General features: G+C 37.4%; 1 protein-coding gene across 3 annotated transcripts in view; it reads left to right on the forward strand.

The window, feature by feature from the left end:
- Positions 1-19,887, forward strand: part of USP8 (ubiquitin specific peptidase 8) — a 34,796-nt gene extending 14,909 nt beyond the window's left edge. For all 3 annotated transcript variants that reach the window (XM_067555758.1, XM_067555760.1, XM_067555759.1), the window contains exons 5-19: positions 1,229-1,376; positions 2,433-2,490; positions 3,961-4,120; positions 4,538-4,700; positions 6,012-6,156; positions 6,337-6,563; positions 8,308-8,892; positions 11,944-12,024; positions 12,413-12,666; positions 13,509-13,721; positions 14,353-14,563; positions 16,163-16,399; positions 16,943-17,085; positions 17,638-17,770; positions 18,119-19,887. In XM_067555758.1, coding sequence (XP_067411859.1) covers positions 1,229-1,376; positions 2,433-2,490; positions 3,961-4,120; positions 4,538-4,700; positions 6,012-6,156; positions 6,337-6,563; positions 8,308-8,892; positions 11,944-12,024; positions 12,413-12,666; positions 13,509-13,721; positions 14,353-14,563; positions 16,163-16,399; positions 16,943-17,085; positions 17,638-17,770; positions 18,119-18,304 — 2,944 coding nt within the window. In that variant the 3' untranslated portion in view covers positions 18,305-19,887. The remainder of the gene's footprint in view (positions 1-1,228; positions 1,377-2,432; positions 2,491-3,960; positions 4,121-4,537; positions 4,701-6,011; positions 6,157-6,336; positions 6,564-8,307; positions 8,893-11,943; positions 12,025-12,412; positions 12,667-13,508; positions 13,722-14,352; positions 14,564-16,162; positions 16,400-16,942; positions 17,086-17,637; positions 17,771-18,118) is intronic.
- The last annotated feature ends 122 nt before the right edge of the window (positions 19,888-20,009 follow it).

Raw genomic sequence — 20,009 nt, forward strand, 5'->3', positions numbered from 1 at the left:
AAGTGACAGCTAGACATTCAGTATTGCTGAGATTAAATAAAGCACTTAAACACATGCTTAAATCTCACTTGAAGTTAAGGGGATTGAAGCATATGCTTATGTGCGGTCTTAAATGGGGATGCTGTCCAAATCAGCTCTTGTGTCACCAACAAGAAAGTTACATAGAAACATCAGATTTCAAACTTGCAGCCTCATCCTTATGGAATGTCCATTTCACTGCTAGCGCACCAGACAGGTACACTTGACATCCGTGAGTAGTTCACTAATTTAATGTCCCTGCTTTTACTTGGGACAGTCCAGTGTTGAATTGATGTCTTTCAAGTAGTGGTAATAAGATGACATCTCATTAAGCTGAATGGATCATTCATATGACTCCTGGTTTACAGTACTGGAGTTGTCTTTACAATGAGAGACACAAAAAGCCTCATATATTACCAAAAAAAAAAAAAATTAGGTTAGGCCAAATGCCTTAAAAAAACAGGCACCTAAATAAGTGACCTGATTGTTTTGGGTTTTTTGGCAGAAGTCCTGTGTACCCAGTAACTGTTACTGACTTGATTTTTTCAACAGTTTGTGCACCTAGCAACCATCATTAAAGAATTCAAACATTGAGTTCCAATAATCAGTCCACTTATTTCGGCACATAATTGGTTGTGATTTTCAATCTTAACAGTATACTGAATAAAGACTAGATTGCAGACTTCTGTGGCTGAGAAAATATAAAAACTATAGGCAGTTATTCTTACAGTAATTTAGCTATTAATGACACTTTTACTTATTAGATGCCAGACGAGATTTTCCTAGCAAAAATGTGTCTCGGGAGAATGGCTGATATGTTCAGGTGTCAACATTACTTAAACCTTATAAGTAAATCTTTACATGTAGTTGTACTTTGTACAAATGCAGAAGAGGGTGGGAAATTTAACCTTTTCAGTAATACTAAAGCAGAAGTATTATACATAAACACCTGACACTGAGGGAAAGAAATTGTAAGCCTTGAGAAGGGCAGAGGACATCAATTGGTCCCAAAAGCAAGGTTAATTATGAAATGCAAAAAATGCAGTGAGGAATAATATCAAGCAGCTACTGAGGGAAATGGGATGAATTTGGGAAGACAAGAAAAAGTGTTGTGAGACCTCAACATTTAAAATGTTTGGGGAAACAATTGCACAAAGCTACTGAAGCCCAAGTTAAAAAATGTTTTTAAAAATGGACTTTTCCCTACTAGATATGAGGAAGCTGAAGTTCGGAAAAAGCTTGAAGAAAAAGAGAGACTAGAAGAGCAGCAGAAAAAGCAAGAAGTAAAAGATGATGGAAAGACTTCAACCAAAAACTCTTCAGAAAATGCAGTAGCTTTCAATGGAAAAAACCAAAGGGTAATAGAGGGGAATGTTTACAGACATGCTAGTGAATCTATAAATGCATATTTAAATGAACATTTAATTAAATCAGCTGTTAATGTGAGGCCACTTATTTTACCGAAAAAACTGAGTTGACTAGTAACATTGCACCCATGATTAGATTGTTTAACTTGTAGAAAGTTAAATATTACCAGTTAAGGGTAACTGTTCTAAGTGAACGTCTATCTTTTTTGGTTAAAGGCTTTATATTTTTTTTAATGGCATAATATAAAACTTTTGAAATGTATGAATTTTTAATTCAATATGATTTTTGTCATGGACCATTGTGGGCATATTTGATACCTGCAGAACCCCACAGAACTCTTAAAATTCCATAGAATAATAGACTTCAATTCTTCTGTAAAACTCAAATTTTTTTCCTTAATGTATAATACTAGTGCCTTCATGTACTCTGAGGGTTAACAGTAACAAAATTGAGCAAGTTCAGGTAGAAGTTGTGTTCTATCCTTTAAATCCTCTTATGTCTGGATAAATGCATAATTAGACATTTTTTGCTGCTCTGTCTAGTTATTACAAGCTTTCATGATTTCCTTTGCTTCATCATTTTATGTCAGATTGTTACTTAAACACCGTGAATGGAATTGTTTCACTAGCTTTGTGCATGGAAATGATCCTCCATGTTGCAGATCTTGAGTCTCCCAAAACAAGAGGCACATCAATGGATGAATTCAGTTGGGTCAGCAACGTGTGACTGGAGTGGACAAAAGTAGTGTGGCTGAGAGTTGGGCATCATTTCTCTCCCTTTCTTTCCTCCTCCAAAATCACCCAGCAGGAACTCCACCTAACAGGCAATACAGTCCTAGGCTTTGTTACATCTTCCTCGGCTCCCGTCTGTTATAGGCAACTGAATCCTCTTTCTTGGGACTTCTAGGCATCTGCCAACAGATTTCCCTCTAGTTGGTTCCCTCCTGTCGTGTTAATGTTTTGCAAGTCAAGGTCATTTGCTGAACTTGTTACTTTATATTAGAAAACAAAAACAGCAACTCCTAACACTTTTTTACAATAATACAGATCAATGGTGAGAAGAAGGGTTCAGTGGAAAGAAAAGATCAGTTTGACAGCCTGAGTGGTAAGTGACACATTGTTTTATGGGAAAAAGTCTTCATTGTTTAACAGGAAAAAAGATTAATCAATTCAGTTAAACAGTGAGATTGAACTAGCCCTTGGAACAACTTACAAGGGGTCATGGTAGATTCACAATTTAAAAATTGTGACTAATGGAGATTGGATGTTTTTCTAAAAGATCAGCTCAAGGAATTATTTTTGGGAAGTTTTATGGCTTGTTTTATGCAGAAAGTAGGACTAGACCAGAGATTCTCAAACTGGGGAATGTATTCAGGGGCCGGAGGGGGGTGAGTGGTAGCTGCTAACCGGGCACCCAACTCTGAAGGCAGTGCCACGGCCAGCCGCAGTGGAAAAATAAGGGTGGCATGATATGCTGCTGGCGGCAGTGCTGCCTTCAGAGCTGAGCACCTGGATAGAAGCCACCACTCTCTGCTCTGCCTTCCAAGCTAGGTGGCAGATGCAGTAGCTGTAATTGTGTGGCAGAAGTCAGGGAGAGGGGGACATAAACGACTACAGATACACAAAAGGCGGTGCAATCAAATACGGTTAAGAACCTCTGGACTAGACTATCACAGCGTTCCCTTCTAGCTTTGGATTCTGTGACTCCGTTAGCTTCCTTTACTTCCCCCCAGTTATGATTTCCTCTCTTTAAAGTCAAAATTAGTGCACCACCTTAATTTAGCATTGTACTGGTTAATCATGACACTTCAGTATATCACTTGAGCCTCAATCTGCTTTTTTGTTAAAATTACATTTGTGACACTGAGCTTTTAATAACTACTATGGTCACTTCTTCATGACTTTCATAAAAGTTGTTCTCAACTTGTGCGCCATCAGGTGATTTGGTAAAGGTCATTTTTAGGAATTATTTGAATGTTGTGAATGATTGTGTATAACACCACAATAATTACAATAATTGTGTATAATATCAATGTAGTTATTTCAAATGTAAACTGAACTAACTGTGGTAGAGTCAAACAGGACAAAAGAAACCAGCCACCAGCTACAAATAGTGTGAAACATTCAAGGAATATTTGTTAGATAAGGGACGCTTTTCCCGCCCAACTCCATTCCTCCACTGTACAGACGTGAAACTCTTCTCTTGAATTCTCCTTTGATCTCATTAGAGAAACATCTACAGCCTTTTGTTAAGAATATACTTGTCTGCACTGGTTTATTTTAGTGATTGACAATACTAATCATTTTAAAAAACTGATTTTAAAAAATTGTGTAAATCAAAGATCAGCTACTGATTTTTGTTGCAGTGAAAGTTAAGAGCTGCAGATATTCATATCAGATATCCCACCTTCAGGATTTTGTGGGCAGAATTTCATGTGGGAGATGGGCCTCAATGTTCAAATCCAGTTTTTCTTGAAAATATATTATTTTGCAAATGAGTGTCTTGACCTCTCCAGTGAGATGTGATCACAAGTGATTTCTGTTTCTCTTTGTAACACGTCTTTGAATATAATAGCTTCTGTATCTCAAGGAGCAATCACTGCTGAGAAATTGTTTACAATGATGATGGACAAAAGCATCGAATTGCTCATAATGGATGCTCGAAGCTTGAAAGATTATCAGGAATCTTGTATTCCAAATTCCATCAGTGTTCCAGAAGAGGCTATCAATCCTGGGTATGGAATAATCTTATGTGATAAACCTGTGACTGTGCACTGATATTAGTGAACTCGGCACCATTTAGTGGTAGAGAAATAAAATCTCTCTCTGATTTACTTACTATATTCCATTTTAGACTGACTGAAAGCCATTTCCTTATACAAGAGTTATGAGCAACTTATTAAAGCTTGTGCTTTCAGTTTCAGAAAGTAACTGGCATGAGTGAATGAATGACTTGTGGACATTTGGCTAGTTTAGGCTTCTAGGTGCACTAAATGCACTAACATAAGAACAGATATTGGTTCATTTGATATATGTATTATGTATAATCATACCTTTATCATCTATATACACTGTCTAAAAAACGTTTTTAGGCATTCATAGACAATGTGTTGTTTGTATTCTTATCTCAAACACATTTTCCTGCATTCCAGAGTCACCACTAATTGGATTGAAGCTAAACTCCCAGATAATTCTAAAGATCCATGGAAGAAGAGGGGATATGTTGATTATGTTGTACTGCTTGACTGGTTTAGTTCTGCAAGAGACTTGCAGTTAGGAACAACTCTACAGAGCCTGAAAGATGCACTGTTTAAAGTACGCAAGTCCTGGCATTTTATATTTGTCTAACTCTATTATCCTGGTAAATGAGAAGTGGCTTTTTAAGTAGCTGTAATTCTAAAGTCCAGGAAAAACAGAAAACATTCTGGGTAAATACCTTGGCATCTGTTCCATGCAGTCTAGTTGAAAACCATAGGTTTTGCTACCACAAATGTCTCTCTCCTACTTACATTTTCACTTGCTTCCTCTTTCTGGCCAAGCACAGCATAACTAACTATGTGGGGAGGGTAAATGTCATAAATGTTGTGAATCATCTTTTTAAAAATTCTTATCTGCCTGATCTAAAGATCATTTGGGGAAGTGGCGGTCCTTGTATTAGTATGTCAGGGACATGTTCAGTCAGTCTCTCTCCCCTCTCTTATTAACCCATCATTCCTTGGAGCTCTGGGAAGGGGTTCATCAAATGCCTAATGAAGTAATCCATGGCTGCCAGAGTGGGCTAAGTCTCCTCTGTGTGCCAGAAGCCTCCGAGACTGGAGGAGTTGGAAGAAAGGGAGAAGCCCCTTCCCTCTGCCATCTTTTCTGGTTTCCCTTTACTGAGGAAATACTGATTAGACTGGCCTGAGTTTCAACGACAGTAAGAGTTTAGAAATGGAAGTTAAATTTGAAAATTGGTTGAGAGATAATTGATAGAAGTTGCATGCTACAATTTTAAGTGTTCCCTTCTGTTTCTTGAAATAGATTTGTGATTATAAAAAGGACTTTTGTGCATATAACACTTGCTAACACCTAAAGCGCTAAAGTTAGAAGGATTGAGAATTAGTGCAGGCATAGCCTGTTTTCTATATGTATTGCTCCATACCATGTTCTGTGAACCCCACAATTCTCTAGTCCTATGAGTGAACTCAAGATGGAGTGGCAGTCTGAAATTCCTGGCTTTTGTTAGTTGATGGCACATCTTTTAAACACTAAAGCAAATACACCTATTCACAAAATAAAGTTAACTCATAAGAGACATCAGCAAGCATATTCTTACTATAAAGGGCGTACTTTCAGAATTGGAGGGTTGCTGCTAATAGTAAGTATTTATATTATGGCAGTGCCAGGCTCCAGTTGGTATTAGGGCCCCATTGTGCTAGATACTGTACAAACCTAGGAGAGAGAAACCTTGCACTGAAGGATTTGCAATGTAACTAATTAATAATGAATTAGCCAATTGTCAATCTGAATAATAACCCATCTCCTAAAATGTACCAGCCAGGCATGTAAGGTTCTTCAGCATAATTTGAATTGTAATTTAAAGGCTCTATTGCTACTTTCAGAATGTTTCATTTTAACTTTTTCCAGTGGGAAAGTAAAACTATACTGCGGAGTGAGCCTTTAGTCTTGGAAGGAGGTTATGAGACCTGGCTTCTTTGCTATCCCCAATACACAACAAATGCTAAAGTAATTCCACCCCCGCGTGGCAAGAGTGAAGCAGTGTCTGTCTCTTGTAAGTATAAAGGGAGACATTTTAAATGCATTTGAAAGAATAAAATAAGCAATCTAAGATTATGTAGTAATATAAATGTATATTAAACATATTTAATAGCCTGCTCCTGCTCTAATTTAGGATGCTAGTTACATACACAATTTGTTTTTTTAAAAAGCACTATATTTCTGTGGTTTTCAGTGGATTTTACTTATCCCTCTCTGGAAGAGCCAGCTCCTCCTCCACCACCTATTGTCCATGTAAAACCCACTCCAGTAGAAGTGACTGACGATGAAAAGGGAAATAATCAGGAGGGGATGACAGGATCACATAACACACCAGCTCCAAGTGCACCAGTTGCTGCTACCCCTAAAACTGATGGTTCACCTGCAGTCCCCGCAGTATCTGCTGTAAAAAATGTCCCACAGGTAAGAAGTGTTCTTCTTAGAAGTTCTAGGAAGTTGTTTAAGCTTTTATTTAAAATGAAACCTCTATGTAGATCTGTGTTGTCCATGCTAATTATATGCATTAAAGAGACCTGCAAATGAGAAGTCTAGTTTTATGGTTTCCTCATAGCTTTCTTCATTTTCCTGAGCACTGCTGACTTAATACAGTTACATTCCTAATTACTCTGATCACACAGCATGTAGTGAACTAGGAGAGGGCTTTTAGTTCCCATCAGGGCGTGGCTTACCTCTGAGTTATCTCAAACCTCAGTTTTCCAGTCACCGTGCCTCCGGAGCCTGTCTTCCCAAAGCTGGTAAGGTACTTTAGTGGTCTGTGTGCCTTGGTCCTCTAACCAAAGCAGAAGTGTTCACCGTATGGTGCAATCAAAAATTAAAAAGCACTGATTTGCTCTTCTCAATGCAGGGGCTCGTTCCACAAGGTTCTTTACTTTCCTTGGGCCGCAGCCTTTGTCTCCTTTTGGCAAGAGCTTTACTGCAGTCCTGTGTCCCTTCATCATAGGAGCATTAGCTTCCTCCTCCTGGCATTGCAGTTGAAGCATGGGGGAAACTGGACCTTCCCACTAATTTAGACTTCAACCCAGGCACCCTAAATTGTGAAATGGCTTTTGCCTTTACTTTTCTCTAGGCCACTTTCTATACTACCTATACTTTGCTCATAGCCTCAAAGATCTTCCCTAGATTGCCATGAAAAGACTCCTGATACACTATGCTCTCCCCTTCCTCTCTCCCTGGTCTGAGCCACAGGCAGCTCTTAAATACCTGTTCCCCATTAAGTCACATGCTATATCACATGATCAGGAGAAAGGGAAGAATATGGCCCAAGTCAGAGCTGGGTCTTACTCCCTTAAAGGTCCAGCTCATCTTATGACAGTTTGAGAACAAGGGTTGTGTTCTAATAATAATCAGTTTTAACATTACCTTCAAAGTGCTGTACAAACTGTTAACTCGCCTAATATTCTCATTTTACTAATGGGTAAACTGAAACACACAGTCTGTGACTTTCCTGAGGCCACTCAAGAGTTCTCCGCTCTAGTTCTGTTCTCCAACTACTAAACAACATTGCCTTCTGGTTTCTAATAACAGGAGTATGCAGGTCAAGAAGAATTATGCAAAACTATTTAAAAATCAAATGGATAACCAAACAAAATGGGTGACTCAATAGTCTGCTTGTTTCCATTATGTTTGTTTTATCTGGCAGAAGTAGACTTTTCTAGGTTGTTATATCTTTCAGTATTGCCCTTTCACATACCTTTCCTTAAACAATTACTTTTTTTACATTGAAGAAACATTATTATTTGTTTATGATTTGTATTCAGGGCTTTCTACTGAATGTTTAATTACTATACATCTATAGTATAGCAGCCAAGATGTTAACAGAGAGGAGTAAAAATATAAGGACTTTTCCCCTCCCCTCCAAAAATCACTCCCTCAGCCCTCAGGGAATGATAATAAAGACCAGGAGTAAGACCAGTGAAGCCTGCACAAAACTGTGATGAAACATCTTTCACTAATAGACTCCATAACTGGAGGCTTTGAAAAGCAAGATGGATAAAATGATGTGGTAGGCTTTATTTATACAAGCCCAAAGGTAGTTAAAGAAAGTAGGGTTGCTAGAGGATCCTAATGCTGTGTGATATTAGGGACTGTCACAAATGTTTCTAGTCAAATTTTATTCTCATTTTATACTATGTATTTATTATTCCAGATTGATCGTACTAAAAAGCCTTCAGCAAAATTTCCTGATGATGTTAATAGTCCAAAATCAGAAGGTACAACCATTGACAAACATCCTATTCCGAATGGAAGAATGATTCCAGATCGTTCCACAAAGCCACCATTTGAGGCAAAGACCATTCTGACGGAGGAAGAGAAAAGCCGCATACATGCAGAAACTGCTTTTCTGTTGGAGAAGAGCAAACGGGAAAAAGAATTGCGGGAAAGACAACAAGAGAAGGAGAGAGAGAAGCTCAAACTGGAGAAGCAGGAGCAAGAACAGAAAGCAAAAGAGGAACAGGAAGAAAAGATGCTCCAAGAAAAGCTACGGCAAGCAAAAGAAGAGAGCGAGGAGGGAGAGCAGGAAGACCAGGCAATTAGGGAACAAAAGGAAGCACGCAAAGAAGTATTAGAAGCAAAAAGACAAAATAAAACTGAGCATGAAAATGCTGCTGCAAAAGAAACTGAGTTTGATAAAATATCTATGGAAGAAAGAGAAAAGGGGACTCGAACACCAGAAATGCAGAGGCCTGCATTAGGAGATACCTCTGTGACAATGGTGTCAGTCTCAAGCAAGGTTAGTAAACAAGCAATTCAACATCCACAAAATGAACATGGAGTAATCACTTGGCAGTTTTGTCAGTGTGTATCAGATTGCTTGCAGTGGGAAAATGCCAGTGCCGAGGCATTAAACTGCAAGTAACTGGGCTTTGTTTGGGATCTGACGTTTTGACTTAAAACTAGAGAAAAGCTCAAATCAAACCACAAAGAGGCAGATCCTCATTCTCACTTTGTTCTACTTAGGTAAGACATAATGGCTAGCTACTGACTAGAGATAGGCAGCAGAGAATTCCCCTGAGGTTGGGGAAATCCCTGCTGACATAGAGCCAATCCCTGACTCTTGTGGTCTGGCTACCCTTTCATATCTAGCATAAGGGGTGTTTCAGAGGCATGGTGGCACTCTATTCTGCTATACCAATCCTTCGTTTACTCTACTGCTGTAACTGGTGCTGTGGAAGGACAGAATCACACAGCCATAATTGGCTCCCTAATGCCCCACATTAGACCGAAGTCTCGCAGGAAAGAATACAGGCCATAGTGTTGTTAATGAGTGTGGGAAGGTCTGCTATCCCCATCCAGTGTTTTGTCTGAGAACAGACCTGCTCCCCACTCTGGTGTCTTCTGGCATTATATTTCCTTCCTTTACCCCACTAAAGCCTGAGCAAAGTGAACAACATGAGTCACGTTTACCCTCCTGTGGTTTTAAAATAGAATCAGCTAATCAGAAGATCTGAAGAAATAGGTTGGGCTTCACTGCAGGTTAACCATGTTTACAGCTTGAAAATGCGCCATAAAAAGATGTTGAAATTATCTCTAACCTTCAGATTAGGGGAGTAGAATTCATGCCAAACATCAGTGATATTAATGCAAAGGAAGTCTTTAATCTTTCAGAATCTCCATAAACTCAGATTAACAAATATAGTCTTTTAATTTTGACATACATTTTGCACAGCTCTAATAACTGAGGGAGTTTAGAAATAAACATTTCTATTTTATATAGTACATATAAAACTTTTTATACCATATTAAATGTAAGCTAGTAGTCCATCAAATCCCTTTTTGTTTATCCTTTTTTCTTTTTCTTTATCAATATCGTGAAGGTGTGGAGCTCCATCGTTAGACTTGTGCCATGATTTTGCCTTCAATGGGACAAGAAGCAGTGGTCTTAAATTGCAGCAAAGGAGGTTTTAGGTTGCATATTAGGAAAAACTTCTTAACTGTCAGGGATGGAATGGAATTGCTGTCATTTGAACAGATTAGACAAGCACCAGTCAGGAATGATCTAATTATTTAGTCCTGCCTTAAGTGCAGGGGACTGGACTAGATGACCTATTGAGGTGCCTTCCAGTCACACACTTTTATGATCCTCTATTTCATACAAATTTATTAAGAAATTTCTAGCATTTCTCAATTGTGGACCAAACAATCATAGTTAAAGGCTACATATGTAGTGTTACGATGGTTGTGAACAAAAATCCAGTTCAGGAGGGTTAGTAGTAGTTTAGTTTAATTTTCTCAGTGATGCACTGCTCTATTATGGCAGTGTCTTATCAAATGCAAAAATAATTCCAGTTCCTTAAGCACAATTACAGATTTTTTGCGAACAGTTTCATTGGTAAAAGTTCACAGACAACTCTACATATCAGTGTCTGAAAACCTACTGAAGATTAAAGGAAAATGTGTTGGTTACACTTTGACCATTTAAAAGTGCATTATAGGTAACATAGGTAATGATGCCTTTAATTAAGGTCTCCTGATGCTTTTCATTATAAGATCCCATTTTCAATTGCTTATAACATTGCCGGTCCTGAATATTTTTTTTAAACGAGGAAGCAGACCTGTTGGGGAAAGGAATACTATGTGATCATGTAATTAAAGACTCTTATGATGTACACACACAAGGATCCCAAATTAAGGTAGCACAGATAGCCTTAATTCCGGCATTTCCTCACTTTTAAATGCCTGACTATGCAACCTTAATATTCTTTCAGTATAGTATTTTTGGTTACAATAAATACATATTTCAGTTTTACTGTTTCCCTTGTTTGTATGGGTCTTCATCCCAGCAACATGAGTGAGAGAAACATTTTTAAAACCACATAACTTGGCAGGGAGCATTGTGTGGAAGAAAGTAACTTCAGTTATAGCTCTGTTCTTGAAATTGCATAGACTTCTAGTTTGTGTTCCTTAAACTTGTTGCAAGACAAAGACAAAAACTGATGTGTACTGAACAATGCGTTTTTTTTGTTGTTGCTATAGCGAAATGCCACACACTTACTGACGCTCAGTAATTCTATATGAAAATTGAAAATCTCATTTCAAATCTTTTACAGCTTAGTGGGTTAAAGGACAACCAGCAAGTGGATCTCAAAGAGAGGATACTGAAATATTTTAAAGTAAATACAGAGTGTCGTATGTAGCTGAAAGAAATCTGGAGCACATGTCTTAGAATTTAACATGAGATAAAATTACAATTATATCTCATTTATTTTTAAGATCTTTTCTTTAGGAGGATTCTGTGCCATGTTCTACAGCTGTTTGTGTTACTTTACAGAAAAATATTAAAAAAATTATGTAAAAACAAAACATTTAAGACTTTCAAGTGAAAGCACTTTATATCTCCTATGGGATTAACAAGTGTTTCATGGTTTGTTTGTTTTTTTTGTCATCTCATGGTAACTCCCTCTGTTTTCCTTTTTTATGTTTTTTGTTTGTTTGGGGAGAGGGAGAGAGTCATGAATATTTAGTGAACACATATCTACAGTGATTTCAGTAGTAAAGGAATTGGGGAATCAAATTGTTTTATATGAGTGATTAGATGGATTTGCATTATTTTGGTGTCTGGCAATGAATGTTACTCATTTAGATCAAGTGATGCATACTACCAGTTTTCGTTCCTAGCCAAAAAAATCCAAATTTCTACTTAGAACTAGTGCCTCTTCTTGAATTGTTCTGTGTAACCTTTTAGCTACATGGAGAATTTACAGCATACTAAAGACAAACTAGACATTCTGCTCTGCATAGCAATAACTTCATGTGCCTTTATATTTTAATTGTATTTTATTAGTCCCAGCGGGAGCCGTTGATGAGAGCACGAAGTGAGGAAATGGGGAGGATAGTACCAGGATTGCCTGCAGGCTGGGCAAAGGTAATTATAATTTCCAAAAATCTAGAAAGTAAGTCACCTGTCTGGAATGTGGTAATGGCTTTTATTTGTACTTTCATTATAAACTAGATTTGGGTAGACTTTTTTTCCCCCACCCCCTCGAAATTTCTACATGATTGTTTTTATTTTCTAAATCTTAAGATTATTGCTAATGAAATGACTGGAGCTTTGTCAGCAACTGCTGGCAACAAGGGGTCACTATTTAATTCATACTTTGGGAAGAATAATGCTATTTACTAAATATTGAGTACAGTATTGTCTTTTATTAGAATTATTCCAGCAATGTTGTTTAGTAGTTTAGTAGTATTAAGCAGTCACTCTATTGAGGGATTTTATTCAGTTATTAAACTATTAATTTTTGTCACCCAAGTTTCTGGATCCAATCACTGGGACCTATCGTTATTACCACTCTCCAACAAATACTGTTCAGATGTATCCCCCGGAAATGGCTCCTTCATCCACCACTCCACCAATTCATAAAGCCAAGACACAGGTGACTGCTGAACGGGACAGAGAACACTCCAAACTGAAGCGATCCTACTCTTCACCAGATATAACCCAAGCTATTCAGGAGGAAGAGAAGAAAAAAATTCCTGTAACTCCTGTAATCACTCGTGAAAATAAGTATGTGTGATAAATTAAGTCAAAACATCACAACTGGTACAATATTATAGGGTCTAGACTTTACCCACCTGAATTCTATTAACTCTTTCCCATTCGTTTGCTTGGGCACAGGAATGTTTCTGATCAATTTAAACTACATAGCTGCAAAGCTCACAGTGGAACACAGTGTACAGTGGTCACCGTTGAAAAGTGACTTCTCCTTGTTTACCAACAGTTAACATATAGAGATTTCAGACACCACTCTGTGGTGAGTGTTGGTAAATGCTGACTTTTAAATGGCAGCCATTTGTTTGTCTGCTGCTGTTTATTGTGGAATGGAAAGATTTTCCTTTTCTAAAGTATGTTAGGTTTAATTCCTTGACCCACAGTTTGAGAAACGTTGATCTAGCCTATCCCTATGCATCACTGCAGGCCAGTATTCATAAACTGCTCCAGAATCTCCCATTAGTCCCTTGTCTAGTCTTGAATAACTTAAATGATGGCATTTTAGGGCTTCTTTTGTGGCAGGATATTTCATTTTCTAGTGGGGAGGGGGGAGGTCTGTTGATATTCTGTGTGCTTTGAGCATACAGGTCTGCATCTTCAGCCAAGGACCGATATCTCTTCAGAGCTAGACAACACCACTTGGTTGGAGAAGTCTGTTAAATAACCATGAGGCACACTGTAACTCCAAGGGCTAAAACTCACTGCCTTTTCAGAGCTCTCAATTCCTTCTGACCTACAATATGAGGGAAGGATAAGATGCCCACATGATAGAACAGAGCGTTATGGTTGGCTATCAGGCAAGAGTAGTAATAAGAACTGAAAACTCCAGTTTGCTAACAACAATTTCTTCCTTACAGACCGGCATGTTACACTAAAGCTGAAATCTCAAGGCTTTCTGCACCACAGATTCGCAATCTTAACCCTGTGTTTGGGGGATCGGGACCAGCTCTCACGGGCCTTCGTAATTTAGGGAACACTTGCTATATGAACTCCATATTGCAGTGTCTCTGCAATGCACCACATCTGGCTGATTATTTCAATAGAAATTTTTATCAGGATGACATTAACAGGTAACAAATGTACTTAGTCTGTGTTGAATTATTTTAATGTTAATTTGCCACTGTTACTATTTTTGGGTCAAACCATATAAAATGGGGCCATTATGTTTTAAAAACCTCAGTCATTAAAACTAACAGATGTTAGAGTATACTCTTCTTGGGGAGGTATTGTTTGTTTGTTTTTTAAATTTGGAGATGTGGTAGTGTGCTTTGCCTGGGAAACTCTTTATATCGCATCCATGATCTTGGGGCAGGGTGAACTGCAGAGATTAAAAACAAGTCTGGCTAACAGTTGGTACAAATCAGATTAGTGGAAAATCCAGCATCTACCTCCAACAGCTCTGCTGTGGAACTAAACTGCAAAATGTCTAAGTAAATAAAAGTCTTAACTGCTTCCGACTGGTGTATTTTACCTGTATCACATAAGACACTCAGTAAGACCCCAGTCCTGCAAACATTGAGTGGCGGAAGTGGGGTAAAGTTAAACACATTTGAAGATATGCAGGATCAAGATACAACGATGGTCTAATCTTGGAGAAAATTTACTTGGTCTTCCCACAATCTTGGATTTTTAAAAAGAAATTTATATTTTGTCTTGTTTTAATGGCTTAATATAATACTCTCTTTCTATTTAATTGTTTAGGTTAAATCTCTTGGGGCATAAAGGTGAAGTGGCAGAAGAGTTTGGCATCATAATGAAAGCATTGTGGACAGGACAATACCGATATATCAGTCCAAAAGATTTTAAAATTACAATTGGGAAAATCAATGATCAATTTGCAGGATACAGCCAGCAAGACTCCCAAGAATTGCTCCTGTTTTTAATGGATGGACTTCATGAAGACCTAAATAAAGTAAGTTAATCGCCTTGTAATAAGTCTCGGTCAGACTGTAGGACAGCAAAATAAAGTGTTGTACTTGAGTTTAATGGCAGAAGTTTTGTGCTATTATGAAGATGGAAATAAGTGGTACAATGTAAGGACCTGATTGAAACATTTCTATATATGCAGTTGCACACCTTCCTTGTGCACACAGGCCTCAAATTCTCTGCTGTGCTAGTTTACACTTGACTCAGCTGGCGGTGGGGGGGAGGAGGGTGAATGTTTCAAAGCCACCTTTCCAGTCCCCTCATCTTGGTCTGGCTGGGATGCCCCAGCTGTAGCCAGAACTCTGCCCTGCCCTGCCCCTGGCACACCCCTTATATACAGCAGGTGGGATAGGTGATGTAGAGCCAGCTATACTAGCTTTGCACTACCAAGAGCTTCCTTCTATAAGGGGGAATCCTCAGCTTCCCTGTTAAGGTAGTTTTTTGGCTGCTTTAGGACTAAGTAGTTGGAGAATGAGCCAAGAGTTGAGCCCAAAGATACTGCAATTGAGAGGTTAAATGGGTAATTAGACACACAAATGGCTATTTAGATACAAGTGTTTTGCACATTTATCTGATTTGTGGCATGAGCCCATTTTTAATTTTAAGAAGAGTGTTTCCCTGATTTCAAAATGGTGATCTCTTCTAGAGCCTTATTTGATTAAAGCAAAGTTCTTTAAACTGTGTTGTCTTTCCTCACTCTTAAAAAGAATATAGTTTGATGATTATGGATCATTAACTTTTTCATACTTTCCTTACACTAATTTTTTTCCTGAATTAAATGTATAATAAAGTTAGCGATATAGTAACACATATTTAGATTTGTTCATTTTTAAATGTTGTCGTCAGTCTGTCTTTTTCCCTTATTTTTATGGCTCATTAGCAGGTAAGTAAATTGCAACATAATACTTGTTCCTTTGTGTGTCTAGTGATGTTTATACATTCTCCGTGTCATGGTCATGAGTTAGAAACACTACTTCACCTCAACTTATTTTAAAATAACATCCCTGTTTCAGAAATCTATTGTTGCATTTTAATCTCTCTCTCCCGCCCCACTCCACACAGCATTGGAGGCTGAGCTTGCCAGAAAGGGAGACATTTTCATGCAATAACTAATGCCTTTTGGGGGGAAGATGATTTGTTGCTCCTATTTGGATTAATAACAGTTAACATTTATGAAAAGAATGGTGTGAATTTTTAACTATATAAACCAGAGTGTTTCAAAAATGATTTGTTCAAGATGCCTTCAGTAAAGTCCTGAAATACAGATTATTAACCATCTAAATCAACTTGCATTGGATGCACTTGTGCTAATAGTGAAACCTGTTTCATCATTGCTTATGGGGTGTTCTACAGATGGCAGTAAAATGCGGTGTGAAATCCTACAAATAAGAGTTAGTCCTGAGCAACTGTAGGAAGTGCTAAAAAGGACAACACAGAGATATAATTAGATAACAATTGTATAGCTTGTTGGTATGTTTAAAAACTTTTGTATAGTATATAAAACCTGATCACACAGATTCACATCTCTGTCCTTACCTATAAAATGCTATGTGGTGATAAGGTATTTTAATTTTCTAACAAACAGGCTGACAATCGGAAGAGATATAAGGAAGAAAATAATGATCATCTTGATGACTTCAAAGCAGCAGAACTAGCTTGGCACAAACACAAGCAACTCAATGAATCTATTATTGTGGCACTTTTTCAAGGCCAGTTCAAATCTACAGTGCAATGTCTTACGTGTCACAAAAAGTCCCGAACGTTTGAGGCTTTCATGTATTTGTCATTGCCACTTGCATCCACTAGTAAATGTACACTACAGGTAAATTAGTAATAGAAGGAAGGTGTGGTTTTATTGCAATAAAATAGTTACTCTGCAGATTTTTTGTATGCTGCTGCTTCTGCCTTTGTGGTTGGGGGTATGTCAGTATCACCAGTGTAACTTGCTCTAGGATCAACAATGATATATACAATTGTCTCTTTCTTTCAAATGTTTTTATTTGGGGAGGATTTAAAAAAAATTTCAATTAATCATGTTTTACATACATGACTACAACAACAGATGTAGATGCCTTTTGTGCTACCGTAGTTCAAACAACTTTTTTTTTATAGTAACTAAATACTTATTGCATAGTAGGATATTTATTTTTTTAAACAACACAGTAGCTACATTTTAGAAACACAGCTGCTACATATATGCAGTAAAAGTTATTTTCATGCATAGATTAATAAGCTAAATTCTTGTAATTATTTTTATGAAACATGGGACACGTACCTCATGTACATTAGCAGACAAATGCTTGAGCTACATCTTTATTTTTATAAACACCAGGCTTTTAAATATGTTCTTAATTTTTTGTTCTAGGAATGCCTTAGATTATTCTCCAAAGAGGAGAAACTCACAGATAACAACAGATTTTACTGTAGCCATTGCAAAACTCGAAGGGATTCTTTGAAAAAAATAGAGATTTGGAAATTGCCACTTGTACTTCTGGTGCACTTGAAACGGTAAGACACTAAGTTGTGAGCATGTATCTATAAATACAGCTAACTTGGCCTTGGAGACTTTAGGGGTGTAGTAAAGCAATAGATATTTTTTTAAATAATCATCATCATCTTGATGACTTCAAAGCAGCAGAACTAGCTTGGCACAAACACAAGCAACTCAATGAATCTATTATTGTGGCACTTTTTCAAGGCCAGTTCAAATCTACAGTGCAATGTCTTACGTGTCACGTGTTAAGCAGAAAATTAAGTCCATGGATATCAAGAATTTCCATCTAGTTTTCATCTGTTTCCTATTTTCATAGGCCCTCAAACACTCATATGAGTTGTCCCTTTGAGTTCAGTTTTGTAAAGTTTAACGTGTAAGTGTTTTCAGTAGTGCAGCCTTAAATAGTAAGATAGCCCTGACACTCTGCTTAGTTAGTGTTTAGTCTTTGTTATTTAGTTCACATCCCAGGTACAATTAGTGAGTAAGAAATAACCATTAACATGGAATCAACTTGGGACATCTCTTGAACCATTGCCTTGGCTACTACTAATTTGTACTTTCCCTAGATTCTCCTATGATGGAAGGTGGAAGCAAAAGCTTCAAACATCTGTAGATTTCCCTGTGGAAAGTCTTGACTTGTCACAATATGTTATTGGTCCAAAGAGTAATTTGAAGAGATACAACCTGTTTTCAGTATCTGTAAGTAACTACAACCGACTTTAAAACTTAGCTGTATATCCATCTTGTTTAAAAACCATTTATCTTTATGTCCAGTATTACAAGCTCACTTTGATTCACGTGCGTTCTAGGCCTCCTGCCTGGATACAAATTAAGCAGTAGAAAAAATTAAGAAGTGTGAGTCTGATATTTACTGCAATGGGATTTCATGTTAGTCAAAGCATGGCATTCAAGTTTATTATTCTAGCTAAGGGCTGAAGTGGTAGCAGAAGCATAGATTGGTTAAATCATGAATTAGGTTTATAAGAAAGGCTCTTGCCAAAAAGTAGTAGTAGCGTTTTAATCTCTCTTCACTCTATCTTTTTCTAGAATCATTATGGAGGGTTGGATGGAGGGCACTACACAGCTTACTGCAGAAATGCTACAAAACAGCGCTGGTATAAATTTGATGATCATGAAGTATCTGAGATCTCAGCATCGTCTGTGAAGTCGTCAGCTGCATATATTCTCTTTTACACTTCTATTGAACTGCGAGCAGCAGATATAGCCACATAAAGTCTTTTTGAATGAAGAAAATTGGTTCTTTTTATAAGTGCACAACACAGGTATTGAAATGCAGATTAATATGCAAAACAGTGACAAATAATATAGCCACTTAGGGTTAGGGGAAGGCTGCAGCAGCTTCTCTGCAACAAAGTCTTTCGGGTCAGTGCTATTGCTTAAGTGAGAAGGCTGATTGATAATGCTTTTGGTAATACCAACTTCTATGAAACCATAAGAACAAGCATCCTTAAGTTATAACTTATTTAAAACCTATAATTTTAGTCTGCTCCAAAATGAAATTCTAGCTTAGTCATTTGAAATCTATTAGTAAGTAGGTTTAAATGTCCTAAAAAAATCCCACAGCATATTTTGATTTCTCTTCTTTTCTATCACTGTTATGGCCTTTTCACATGTCTAACTTTAAGCTTGATTCTACTGTGAATACTCTAGAATGATGTAAACAAGTAGGAATATAAGTGTACATATTGATTGAATACTTCCACATCAGAGTTATGTATATAATAAAATGTGGTCCTTTTGGGAGAATTTCTATAACTCAGAGGATTGCTTTTATTTGCTAGTTCTAAATAACTGCACTACTTTAATTCTGATAGGTATAGAAAGACAGAGCTGTATTTTTCTGTTAGCCTTTGTCAATATCTCTGCATTTAAAATTTCTTCTAAAGAAATGAGATTTTCCTTAATTTTTAATACAAGATTTCATGTACACATGCATTAAGAATATTAACAAAGAAATTATTTAAAATACACTATCCTGTTAAATGTATGTTTGGGAGTTTTGGTTTCTTTTGGACATCTACAAAATTTGATTATCTGTCAGAATCCCTCTGGGATTATATCTTTCAACACTTTGTACCTCTTCGACAGATTACAGGTGCTCTACGCTGAAGGACAACCGTCTACTAAGAGTGAATTAGGGTGGGAGCCATGGTGGGTCCATTCCACACATTTCCATTATCCGGCAACAATTTATTGTTTCCGCTCTTGACTTGCATTGATCCTTGAAAGTTTCTCTGTACTGAGATATTATCCGTATTTATCAACTGGTTTAGTTGAGAGCAGGTCTAAAGTTAGAGTCATAATACTTGAACTCATCCCAGAAGTTAATATAGCAGCACAGTACTAGGGAATACTGCACTCTTAAAGTGACTCTTCTTTTGAGGTGGTAAACACTTCAAAAAAGAGTAGGGCATAAAGTGATGGCCTGGTCAGCATTGCCTTTTCCACTTAAAATGGTGGCAATGACTTAAGGCTGTTGGAGAACAACAATTCAGTGAATCAGGGAAACACAATTTTACAGATGCTGAACTCTGTTCCACAGGTGCAGGGGTGAGGTTAGTCATGAAAAAAGGTGAAGGCAATGTTAACATTAAATCAAGCACCCAAAACCCAGGCAATGCAGAATTAATGTTGAAAACTGACTTAATTGTGCCTTTGTGGCCTTATGCCTTTAAAGTGTGGGGTCTTTATATGATTACTTGCCAAGTAATAGATTAATTGTTTTGCCATATAATATTGTATTTCACAATACCATGTTGTAACAAAGTAAGTGCATAAATTAAAAGTAACACTCAGATGTGTCTTCAGATCTGCAAGTCAAATGTAGGCCTTCTTAACTCCCCTTGAATGGGAAGTGTTTATCACCAGCATGCTGGCCTCAAATGACCTCTCCAAACTTGGCTGGCAGAGGGATCTA

The sequence above is a fragment of the Emydura macquarii genome, unplaced genomic scaffold (assembly GCF_026122565.2).
Source record: "Emydura macquarii macquarii isolate MOO-44397 ecotype Brisbane River unplaced genomic scaffold, CSIRO-AGI_Emac_v2 contig_1644, whole genome shotgun sequence".
In the NCBI taxonomy this organism is placed as follows: Eukaryota; Metazoa; Chordata; order Testudines; family Chelidae; genus Emydura; species Emydura macquarii.